Source organism: Danio rerio, chromosome 15 (genome assembly GCF_052040795.2).
Source record: "Danio rerio strain M-AB ecotype USA chromosome 15, GRCz13ab, whole genome shotgun sequence".
Classification (NCBI taxonomy): domain Eukaryota; kingdom Metazoa; phylum Chordata; class Actinopteri; order Cypriniformes; family Danionidae; genus Danio; species Danio rerio.
The window spans coordinates 27,945,782-27,959,368 of NC_141035.1; the positions used below are offsets into that span (position 1 = coordinate 27,945,782).

Sequence of the window (13,587 nt, forward strand, 5' to 3'; positions counted from 1 at the left end):
CCTAAAAACCCTCAATATAACAAGTGAAGAGTTCAGATGCAAAAACCTCCAAGTGCCATCTGAAATTTTGTTCTAAAAAAATCATGCATAAGTTATGAGACACGAGTGAGGATTAGAGATGATCAGGTGTATATGCACTACCGTTTCTGACCGCAAAGCAATGGTCAACAAAAAAAAAAAAAACACTTTTCAGCTACTGTGAAGAGAATATTTAATCTGAGTTCTATACAGAATTAAATTGGTAAAAATAAAAAATAAATAAAAACAATCGCAAAATAATAAAAAATTATGTTCATTAAATAGTTCACATTCCTTATTCGTTACTTATCATCAAATCGCATCAGAAAAATGGACCACAAAACCACACACGTCTTAGTTATATTTGATTTATAATATGATTATTTATCACCTTAAAGCTGCAAAAATAAGCTTTCACTGATATATAATTTGGATATTTGGCCGTGATGCAACTATTTAAATATCTGGAATCCAAGAGTTCAAAAAATAATAATAATTAATAAAAAATCTAAATACTGAGAAAATTGTCTAAATTAACATCCAATCCCAATTCTTCTTTTGTACCCCTTCCCCTTGGCCCTTGAAAGTGTAACAGGGAAGGGCAAAATTTACTCAGAAGAAATGGGACACCACTACAGCACCTGTACACCTCATGTCATCGCAATCTCTGATATTCCAGTTGGGTTATTTTTCGTATTCATCTTTGGGAAATCACTGAAGGCAATGATATAAAGTTACAATAATGATGTAATGTGGCAATACGATTGTAACTGTACTGTGCATTTACACCGTGCCCATATTCATCAACGTAAACACACAAAAAACAACATCAACATTATAGCAGACACTGTAAAACAAGTCATTCCCAGCCACTAGACTTTTCTGACAGGGTATTCAAGTGTCATTGAATGTCAGATGTGAAAGCGTGTTGCTGGACTTCTTCACAGGAGTTATTATGGATTATAGATAGTTAAATTTAGCAAGGTTTTTTTTTTAATATATATATATATATATATATATATATATATATATATATTTTTTTTTTTTAAGCATGATGGTAAACCACAAACGAAGTTATGAATATATGAAAACATAAGCTTGTTTGTTGTAAAACTTCGTAATAATGATAAAAAACACTTATTTGTGCATTTCCTGACTTCCGTGTGCAGCCATGGTGCCGTTGTAGATGGTGTATTTTTCGTACCCCTTGGTTTTCAAGTGTGGTCCTGAAAAATTTCAAATTTTCATTTCAAGGCCTATCTAGCCTTTCCCCTTAGCTCTATGCCTTCAAGCTAAAGGGAATACCCCTTCATGTGAACACACAAAATGAGGAGTAGAGGTAAGAGGAAAGACCAGGGACTGAACTAACCAGAAATGTAGTTTTATATATTTACAGTATGATATTTACATTATATCTTAAATGGAACAAGATCTTCACTTACCATTCTAATGATTTTTTGAATAAAAGAAAAATCCATAATTTTGACCCATTCAGTGTATTGTAAACCACAAATATAGCTTTAAATTCCAGGACCACAAACATTCAAACAGTTAAAGGCTCTCAATTCAAAGAACGCTGAGAACGAACTTGCGCTCTTGCGAAGACCGGTATTGCCAGGTCACCTCGGAAGAACGAACTAAGGAGACCGCGAGAACAGAGAACGCATCCTGTGAGAAACGAGATGCTCCATTCTTCCTGATGGTCACATGACCTTCACGGGTTATTAGCGGAAAATTTCTTAAACATTACAGCATTTAAATGTATATAACGAACAAAAACATTACAAATATACTTTGCACAATACAAATAAAACAGATTTTTATAAAAACTTTAGCAAATAAACATCCTTAATGTGTTTATGCCTCTATTAAATTTTAATGGTATGTTTACTTTCACCATCATTCAGGGAAACTTCTGAGACAAATAAGTTATATCTGTAAACTAATATTATTTATTTTTATATTATTATTTTTTATATTTGTATTATTCATTCATTCATTTTCTTTTCGGCTTAGTCCCTTTATTCATCCAGGGTCGCCACAGCGGAATGAACCACCTTATCCAGCACGTTTTACGCAGCGGATGCCCTTCCAGCCGCAACCCATCTCTGGGAAACTATTTTTATTATTTATAAACTGTATTTAATAATAAACCTATATAAAAAGCTGTGCTTCCTACCTCCTTTATTCAATCGCATTGACTTCTGGGACTGAGCGAGTTCGAGGATGCAAGAACGCTGAAAAATGCATATTGAGAAACAGTCAAAGATAACAAGATATTACTATTGTGTATGCTGTATGTGCAACATCAACCAATATAAAATACTGAATTCACTAAATCATTATCACTAACGCATCTTTAAACATTTTAAGATGAGATATTTTTGTATAATATGTGTGCTATAGCAAAAGGACAAAGGACAGATCTGTAGGCTAGCAGAAGCCTCTCGAACAGAGGAGGGAGTTTGTGGTGGAGCGGCTGGGCAGTTCTGCTAATTAGACCGCAGAGGCGAACAGCTCCAGGGGCGTTGCTACCATTTTCAAAACCATCATTAGGAATCAAAGGGTGAGGAAGCACGGGGCTCTTTTCAAGCAGCATCTTCAAAAAGAGCCTCCACGGCCAGTCCTGACAGCACACCTGAGAGAAAAGACAGCAGAAAGATGGACACGCTAAAGCTAGCAGCTGAGCCTCTCCAGGTGCACAGACGTCAATACAGACTCGCTCTCTTTTGTTCATTCTCAACCACAGATCTTGCTCTCGCTCTGTCACACTATAATGACTTCTCCTGCTGAGGAAGTGTGACGTGACCAGACAGGACCAGCAGCACTGTGGCTGACGAAACAGGACAACTATAGCTTTCTTTGTGATATTATTACACTCAAGAAAACAAAAAAATCATTCAACACAAAAGTGACAAACATCAAAGGAAAGAGTTCATTTCAACCCACAAGCTCTTACTAAGGCTGCATTTATACAGCAGATCTTGATGGTCAATTCTGATTTTGTGACTGTATCCAATTTTTTTGATGACCGGATTAAATCATCTTTAAATTATTGTCTCCATTTACACAGCACAAGGCAAAGGCGCAATGACCAGGAAAAAAAAAAAAAAAGAACAGGCGTTGACTGATAATAAAAGCAGAAATAAAAGCAGCCTTTTCTCCATTCCTGTACTTAATCTGTTTATAGGGTTTCATTTTTTTAATTATTATTATTTGACAAGTTGATTTATTATAGTTTATGGCAGAAAAGTTCTCATTTGACCATCTTCTTTAATCTAGGCCTCTTTAAACCAGAGCTCATTTTAATGCAATGTCCATGGCGTGATTTATGCACATGATGTATACAGTAGTTTTAAATTAGGTTATCGGTTGTGGATATTGCGCTCTCTCCCTCTTTCTATCGTTAACATGCTTAATTAGCTGTGCTACATGACATTGTAAAAGCTTTTTTAGTCCTGGTGTATGAGATTTAAGGTTTGGGACTCTGCTGAAGTCTGTTCTGAAATGAAAGCATCAGACTTGAAGTCATTCGCTATGGCGTTTTAATTGATGAGCAACTTGCCTTAACATGTGAGAATCCAATTTACCCACTTACACGGCAGACACGAGGGCACGGATCCGATTCATATTGGATAAATTTCCACATATGAACAAGGCCTGAATCTGATTTGAGTAAATCTGAATCCATATGATTTTTTTTCCTGCTGACACGAAGCCATATCCGAACTGTGCCACATGGGAGAAAAAAGTCGGACTTGAGTCTCTTGAAGCATGCAGTGCAAATGCAGCCTAAATCATGAATGAAATGAAATTTTTGTCTGTAATTTTTGCATGTAAAAAAAAAAAAAAATTGACCTCACGTTTTGGTAAATTGTATTGACACAATGTCTCCAAAACTTTGGTCCGTCATAAAAAAATGTAATCTGGTTCTATTTTTTTTGTTTAATTCCACTGATTTCCTGAGATAAACTTTGCATTTGGTTATAATCCAGCACAGCTTTGATAAAGATGATTAGCCTACTTTCCTTACTCTCTAGTATTGTATGCACAAATGAAAACCTATTCCTCTTTCTTTTTCTATTTTTGAAGAAGAGAGAAGAGAACATCGCCCTTAAATTGACTCTGAAATTTTTTCAGAATGGATTAATTAATATGCATCAGACTCAGTGTGCAAAGTTTGTATACGTGACGAATTTTCGGATATTAATACAGAAAAAACACATACAAACATTTTAGACTTTAGTGTGCAAAGAGCTTAAATATATATATTTTTTTCTTTTACAAAAATTGTCAGGTTTGCGATATACATTGAGGGTTTTTTCTTAAAGTCTAAACACACAGCTTTCTGGCGCTACCTATCCAGTGCATCTAAGTTAGAGAAAAAACCTCTGCATTTCTCTGTTATACGACGTGCTGTATCAAATATTCCACAGCCACTATCACTGTCATTAAACACAGTCCCTGTCTTTCTCCCATGTGTCTGTGTGTTTGTTTTGCCTCGGTGAATATCACCATGTGCCCAAATGGAAACTCCCATTTTTATCCAAATCCTTCCCTCTCCCTACACTCCCACCTAAAGAGAGCTAGACACACCCACTTTCTTGACTTTTTCCAAACTAGAGGTGTAAAAACACCTTGCTGAAACGGGGGTTTCATGGCCCTTTAATGCTAATTTATACTTATTATATTATGATTTATTATTATATAATTCTAATATTAGACATGTATGGTCCAGTGCAGTTTTCGCATACCCACGCACCTCTTAAGAAAAAAACTGTAACTACATATTACAAAGACGCGTAGAGCAAGCTTTGTGATTGGTCGGTTTGGTAGCGTTGACGAGGGTAGGCGGCACGGACAGCCATGTTTTAGGCAATGTGTGTTTTAATTTTAGTTGTTCAGAGTTGATGTTCAATAACAAATAATTAGATAATAGATAGTGTTGGCTTACATCAATTATTTTAAAATCAAGTAATGCACCCTTTGTTTAAAAATAGTGTATTTAAAAATAAAAAAAACTTTTAAAAAAAAGCATATTTACTGTAAAAAAAAAAAAAAAACTTGTCAGTGATCTATGAGGGCAAAAACAAAAAAATAATAAAATAATCATTCATTAATTGTAATTGAGTTAAAATGTTAAATTAATCGAGATTTTGATTTTAGGCCAAATCACCCAGCCCTAAAAATGTGTTTTTGAATGAATCGAGTGAGTCAATGATTAATTTATGGTTGGCTTCAAGATGAATCAGCAAGTTTGAATTTATCGCCTGAATGAATGATTCGATTAATCACACATGAGTTGCTGCCACATTCTAGAAGCAAATTCTTTAGTGTTATATTTATCCATGACAAGCATAACTAGTCAAATTACTGGCACAAAAACACACATTAAAATACACAAAAATATATGATATAATTTCTTTCAATATTGCTCACAGCCACATCAGTTATATATCAGCCCCTTTGATCTCTTAATGTTGTGCAGAATTGAAGAAAAATATGATGGCATGCGAAATAAAACAACAATTGTAAAAAATGTAATATCAACAATTGTTTTGTATTATTCAGGGGGTTAAAAAAAAAGCTAAATTCTGAGCGTGGACAGCCATGTTTTTCTGTTGCACAAAACAAATAATCAATTTTAACAATGTGTAAACAAACTAAAATAAATATAACCACAACTTTGCTCCACTGATATAGTTTTATCAACCTGAAAACACCAAGAACAATCAGGTAAACAAAATAAAACTTGAAAAGGAGCTTTCTTTTTTGCGGTGTACAAGAAATCCAGCATGTCCTTTCTGCTTGGTTTCAGAGATGCACATTGAAATGTAACTGCATTTCCTGATATGCTGAAAAGTCTTTAACATAATCAGCTTTTGCGTTAAATCACTCAAACCTTTATTACTTGAACATTTGAAATATTTGGATATGTTGCACAGCCCTACTCAATAACACCACTCAATCCCTTTGAGAAATCAACCACCACTCAAATACCAAGATCCCTTCTTACTTTTATTGTTACCGAAGTCAACGATCAAACACCAAACCCCAAAAACAAAGTCCCCATCCGTCCCACACACACTCCCTGACACATTTCACGTCTCAGTGTCCCAATTACAATCTCCTGTCCTCCAGCTCTCAAACACTTGAGCTGTTCTTTTGCACCGGGATGCTTTTGTGCCCCCTTCCCACCTGCCACTCCACCACTCTGTAGTGCACATCTGCACCGCCGTCCCACAGACATGGGCAGGAAACATCCCAGCATCGAAAGAAAATCCTGCTTCCTCTCATGCATGCATAATCACTGGCTCTTTCTTTCAGCTGCCAAAAAACGGGTCCGAAAACAATCACTAAAATAACGATGGAAGCTGAGCCTGCACAACTTGAGAACACAAACCCTCCGGCTTGGCAAAATCATTGGAGATCCTCCACAAACCAGAGCTGAACACCCAAGAGATTTAAAACACTGGCCTCTGGCACCTCAGTCGCTAACTCCCAGAGGCTGAGATCTTTGCTCCAGTCACGACTTTACTGAACCAAACATGGGCTGTTTCTTTAAAACTGAAACCCTGTAGGCAGAGCATCTGATTTGCATGCACCACCTCTGAAGCCTTTGGGACATTTGCTCAGTAAAGGGAGAAATACACACCTCTTGGCAAGGTCAACGGTAACGGCGCATAACCAAGCGGGACCGACTGGAAATATGGAGACTTGGCATAAAAAAAATGCAAGATGTTCAGCCTCAGACATGACTTTAGGGCGTTTGCTCAGGATGATTCCCATTAGACCGAAAACTAATCTTGCAAGTGAGGGTGAAAAAATAAAAGAAGATGGAGAGGAAGAATAAAAAAATAAAAAAGAAACAGGCAATTTTCGTGAGCGCCACTTTGTCAAGTTCATTTTCTGACAACAGCCTGAGCTCCGCCGCTCCCCTGGAGTCCTGGATGAGCTTCTGCGTATTGACAGTCGCAGCAGGAAACTCATCCAATCATAGCGACTGCTTCAATGGGACAGGCCTAAAATACTGTGCCAATGTGATTATTGATCCGCAAATAACTGATCTCCCTTCACACAGGCAAAGCAGATCCTATGAGACTGCACACATCCTAGCTGACATAACATATTTTACTCTGTCTTTTTGGTGTTTTTACTTTCTAAAATATCAAAATCAATCAGTAATTAGAGGTTTTCTATCATGGTTTTAAGGCTGGCTTAAACCTCCTTCAAGACGCTTCTCATTCGCTTTTTATTTGATGTGCTTGAGCTCAACCACTCTGACTGGCAGAGCAGTGATAAAAACAAAATGCTATTGGCTGTTTTTTAAGGGGAGTAGCTGCAATTACGCCAAACATCAAATAAAAAATATAGAGTGGTTTCAAACCTTGAAATGTAAGCAAATTACTTGTAATGATGATAAAAGAAGATCTTTTTGAAGAATGTTGAAAATTGATAGTTGACAACAACTGATTTTTTTTCCTAATAAGGATGTCAGTGGCTACTGAATTCCAACATTCTTCAAAATACCTTCTTTTGTGTTCAAATGAAATAAAAACATCAGAAAGGTTTGGTACCAAGATGCCAGTTTAAATTCATCTAAATGTTGTAGAAATTATTTGATAATCAATTACTGGAAAAGAACAAAAAAATGTACACAATAAATGGCACAAGTAGAAATGTGTATGTGCGCATGCACAAAGATTGAGTTTTATTGATGCATTATTGTTGTTCATATTAACAGTTAAATTAATTTGTATTACATTTAATAATTTCATTTTAGTTATAGTTTTAGTAATTTTGTTCTGTGGTTTCTATTATTTCTCTCAATATATTTTTTATTAATTTATATTTCATAGTTTTCAAGTCAGACTAAATAGAATAAAAAAAACTTTTCTTTTTAACAAGCTGAAATAAAATGTCAAACAAAACAGTTGACCAACAAAACAGTTTATAAAACTTTGTTTTATGATTTCAGTTTACACACATATACATATACATACATATATATATATATACTGTATACTGTATATATATATATATATATATATATATATATATATATATATATATATATATATATATATATATATATATATATATATATATATATATATATATATATATACGCATACATATACACACATATACACAAGTTTTGTTGTTTTGAATCTGATTGGCTTACGGCAGTGCGATATTCTGCAATATCAGAACTCCTAAAGCAGGCATGTCCAAACTCGGTCCTGGAGAGCCGGTGTCTAGCAATGTTTAGTTTCAAGCCCAATCAGACACTGTGCTAGCTAATCAAGCTCTTACCAGGCTTTCTAGAAACATCTTTGCAGGTGTGTTGAGGCAAGTTGGAGCTAAAATCTGCAGGACTCTGGCCCTCCAGGACAGAGTTTGGACATCCCTATCATTCAGCCTCCTAACCCTTCTTTATTACTCCACCCACAAAGAGTGACAGCAGATCAATAAACTCACTACAGTTTGGTAAATATTGCAGCTGTTGGACAACATAATGTAATTTTAGGCTTTTTTTAGGCGACAATGTTTAGATTTTATTTATAAGGACAGTGCCGATTTTAAATATTTATAATTTTGGAGGTACAGCGCTATCTACAAGATGGCGACAGAGACCGCATAAGCCCTTAGAGAAGACAAACCAAGCGTAATTTCTAACTACAGCTGATCAAATCATTATGAAACAGGTAAGTGACTTCTTAGTCGTTCTCTCTCTTTTGTACGTGTAGTTCTGTACTTATACCATTTAATTGTAGTGTATCGAGTGTCAGATGGGACTCGCATATTAGGAATATATGTATTTTGTGTTGGCCACTCTGTGTATAACCCCGAGTTACTTTTTGGTTGGCCATCTGTTTGTTTCTAATGAGTCTCCTTTTTTCCATTACTGCAGACTAGTTCTAGAAAGAAAGAAAGAAAGAAAGAAAGAAAGAAAGAAAGAAAGAAAGAAAGAAAGAAAGAAAGAAAGAAAGAAAGAAATGTGCTTAGCATCTGTTCTAATTGAAAACACAACAGGAGTCTGGTAGTGTTTGCGCTGCTTTGGCTTTTTCTGGGTGAATTATTGTGATCTACCGATAGCAACAGAGAAATACTGGGAAATGTCTCTAGACTGATGACATTTCATGCTGTTCAGCCTTATAATCTTAAAATATAAGCAAAATCACCTGTTTTGTCATCACTTTAGACAATACACTAGATAATTATTAAAATTCTAGCTCAAAAGTGATGTTGGTGAATGAGCAATGGTTTTTGCTGTTCTGACGTCAGCTGCAAATGTGAACAAAAGGGTTTTTAGACTCTCTGTCTTTGATTTTCTTTTTTATACATACAATTATGCCATCGAACGGTTGTATAAATGCAATATCACATTAGTAGCAGTGCGATGTAGCTGTATACTATCACTGGTGGCACTCTATGTACACCTCCCACCAGTGCCAACATACAGCCACATAGCACTGCTCCGAGCATGATATTGCTCATATATTTATATAGTCTTTTTTCTACTTTTTAAATGATTAATTGTGAAACTATTATTCTCCTTGGATATCTCAGCTTACACCAAAAAAAAAAAAAAGAAACAATGACAATAACTCGCCATTTTTGAACACCACTTTTAGAATTAACATTTTTAAGAAATTAAAATGAAACTTCATTTTAAAATTAGATTACATTTTTTACTTTTTTTTTCTCAAACACACCAATTTTTTTTACCTGTAGTCTACATACATGTATATCAATATGATAATGAAATGAGAAACTACCTAATACATTTAAGAGTGATTACCAGAAATATAATCGTTTAAAATCACATGTAACTTCTAGTCAAACCCTAACAGAAAAAAAGTCTTCTACAAGAGTTCACAATCCTTTGAGGACTCACAGATCAGTCTCTCTTTCTCTCGCAATGCCAGAACAGAACAACACTTTTAATACCTCACATAATAATGCCTCCAGCAAGTCATATGACACCTTTCCTAAAACAAAAGCACAACATTACTTACGTAACTCTGCCGGTCAGTGTGGTCTGCACGTGCTTCTGGAATTCAGGATATTTGGAGGCCAGGTAAACAAAGTCTGGTGGTTTGTCCTTGTAACGGTTTCGGGGATGCATGGATTTATTCAGCGCCATTCTTCATGAAACTGCAAACACAGAATGAACATGACACCTTCAGAAAACCAACAACCACAAACAGATTTCCAAAAAGATCTTAAGGATATTTGTCCTCTAAATTAAAATAATTCTCATGCTGTTTTGTATCTGTATGAACATTGTAAACAGATTCAAATAGAGATATTCAGTCACCATTCACCTAACTTTACACTATATGCAAAATAGTGACTGAGACTGTCAGTTTCTAACATTGTGCCTACCTTCTTTTAGTTATACACGACAAAATATTGTATATTTACCATATTAACATGGTATAATATTACATGGACTAAGACAGTCATATGATTGGGAGAAATAAAAAAAACAAGAGCAAGGGTAATTAATGACATCTGATTTTGTGGTGAACTGCTCCTTTGAATCTTGTTTTGCAAAGCCAAAAATTAAAGTGCGACATTTATATACTGTTTTTCAAAACACATATATTTATAAAAAGATCGAAATAGATATGTTCATAAAAGATATGTAACGTTAGATATGTTAAATATCACGTTGTCACTGCGCTTGTTTGGGTGTAATGTACTATACGAACCTAAATCACAAGTGTTTGTAGACAATCTCTAGAGAAATGATGCTAAAACTAACCAAATAGCTAACAGTTTTACCACAAAACATGCATATGTAATAAACTGCGCATGCGATAGTGTAACGCATCGATAAATCATAAGAATAGATGAATACCGATAGATGAAAACTTCAGTAGTTTCTCAGTGTTCAGCACATTCAGCTGTCATTGGCGAATCACGTTGCCTCAACGTTGTTGTTCCCGGGTTCCGCTGTCGTCATAATTCAGCGTCGGCGAACGCTTATGGTGTCATAAAGTTATTTAAAAATAGTGACATATCGTTTTTGACACCTGCGTGTAATTGAGATGCTTAAGATATTTAAAATATATTCTTTACATGCAATTTCTTCAGTGTCTGTGAAGAGAGTTGCAGCAGTGCAGGATAACTGGTAATTTCACCATCACCTCAGGTACACTGTAAAAATGCCTTCATTTTCAAGTCATCTAAACTTACATCAAACAAACCGACTAAAATATTAAGTTATACTCTGTACAACTTTAAAAAATAATAATAATTGAAACCATTTGGACTTTCAAACATAAAAACATCAGCTGTCTTGATTATAGATGCTAAATCCAGTTCCTGGAGGGCCGCAGCTCAACAGTTTATTTACAACCCTGCTTCAATACACCAACCCTGTGTTTCAAACAGAATTGTAGGACCTAATTGGTTTGATCAGGTGCGTTTAGTTCAGGTTGGAACTAAACTGTGACACCTGTGCAGCGTAGTATGAGCGTGTATGTGTAATGTAATTTTCTAATGTAATTTTTTTACATGAAGAACATATTATTGAACCTGGCAGCAATTTTCTTTTTTTCAGCTGCTCATTCTACTCAAATGTATTTCAAATCATCTACATTACATAGTATTTTAACTTGCATATTTAAAGTCCATAACACTTCATTGTTTTCTACCTTTAGATTGCGCATGCAAATTTGAAACCCACAATCAGAAATTACCACATTTATCATAATCTGTTAATTGTATTTCCAACTGTAATAAAAAAAAAATTAGATTAAGCCTTTCCTATGCATCTTTACAAAGACTCTTAAACCACACAAACTCACACCTATACCTTTGAATATATATTATTTACTCATGTGGATGTCTGTCTTTTAAGAACTAAAAAACAGAAGAATTAAGAATTTTAATTAAATCTTTTAATTGCACATCCCTATATATTATGTACATTTCTTTTTAGTCTCCTAATTTTATAAGCATCAAGCTCCTTCGTTGTATCTTGCGTTCAATGATACAAAATCCTTCTACTCTGTATAAAAAGCATGCATTATTTTTCCACTCCCATCCAAACACTAAAGATTGCTGACTCTGCTAAACTTCCAAAAACAGAAGAGGCTGGCACACTTTTTTTCTGACCTGTTTGGTTGTTCAAATCCCTTAAAACCATAAAACAAATGATGTGCATTTGGCTATCTGGTTTGAAGAGTCGCATGATCCCTGTTTGACTCCGCACACAGCATCAGACACAACATTCGTATTTTTTTCTCTTTAATTATGTTGCAAACAATAACATCCAGATATATTGTTAACAATTGGCTGTGTGAACAGTGATACCATAAAAAGCAAAGAGTCCCATTCAAGCTGTGAAGTCTGAAGCCTCCAATCTATTCACAAAAGTAATAACTGATGATAAACCTGTGGCGGGAGGGCGAACCTGCAGACACCACCTTCACCAGTCTGTCTGTCTGTACATGAACTCATCCAGCGTGTGCTGCAGTAGGATTGCTTGGGAACTGCGAATAGCAAACCTTCTCTCCGGCAAACAAAAATAAACAGGACATCATTGTTGTCAAACCACTAAAGGTGTTATAAAGGGGCGGGTTCAATTTAAACATTTTCGATTACCTAAACATGTAAATTCATTATCATTTACCTTTATGTTATTCTAAACAAATAATCCTTTTGCTCATCTTCAAAACACAAATGAAGATATTGCATCAAAACAAAGACTTCCATCCCTCCACTAATAGTACATTCTCCCAAAAATGCTTTAAAAGATTTAAAACCTAATCTGTAAGCCTCAAGCGGTTTAATCAATGTCTTCTGAATGGTCAAGATCACTTAATTTTTCTATTTAATTTTGGGCTTGAGGTAATATAAATTGATTCAACAAATGTTAACAACCTTCAAATTTGCTCACTAAAGCTTATGGATGCTTTCTTGGTGTGTGAAAACCAATCAGTTATATTCTTCTCTGTCACATAGCATATTATAGCGTGTACAACCAATGAGGACTTTCTTAACGTGACAAGGAAGTACAGCTGAGCTTGTTTTTTTGTATCAGAATAAAGTTGAAAAAACCAAGCAATCATATCTCCACATTTGGATTAAACCACTTGATTCACAAGGCTTTTTTCACAAATGTTGTAAAGCATTAAGAGTTTTGGGTGCTCTGATTTTGAAAGCAGAGCCAGATCTCGAAGGTTTCTGTAATAATGCCCTAATTTGTGCTTTAAATGCAAACAAAACTTGTTTTAGGGAAAGGACATGAGGATAAAAAATAAACTATTTGTAAAAAGGATTCATTTTAAGGCAAACTAACCATTGAAAAAGAAAGTTCTCTCAAAAATCTTGTCATCTTCCGTCTTCTGAAAAGTTCTGTTATCATTTTTTTACCTCCACTTATTCCAAATAGTTTCTATCTCAAGCAGATCACAAAAGAGACATTTTGAAGAATGTTAAAAGCAACTATTCTCTGTTATATACATATATTTTCTCCTACTATGGAAGCCAACAGCTACCAATCTTCAATCATTCTGTAAAACAACCTCTTCTTTTGTGTTCAACAGGACA

General features: G+C 35.0%; 1 protein-coding gene across 2 annotated transcripts in view; it reads right to left on the bottom strand.

Moving 5' to 3' along the window:
* The window catches only part of mettl16 (methyltransferase 16, N6-methyladenosine), a 54,503-nt gene extending 43,496 nt beyond the window's left edge, over nt 1-11,007 (bottom strand). Inside the window, exons 1-2 of one of the 2 annotated variants that reach the window (XM_087282741.1) lie at nt 10,740-11,007; nt 10,041-10,179 (exon numbers count right to left, since the gene is read on the bottom strand). In XM_087282741.1, the coding sequence (XP_087138867.1) occupies nt 10,041-10,168 (128 nt within the window). In that variant the 5' untranslated portion in view covers nt 10,169-10,179; nt 10,740-11,007. 2 annotated transcript variants of the gene reach the window in all.
* Nucleotides 11,008-13,587: the final 2,580 nt, after the last annotated feature.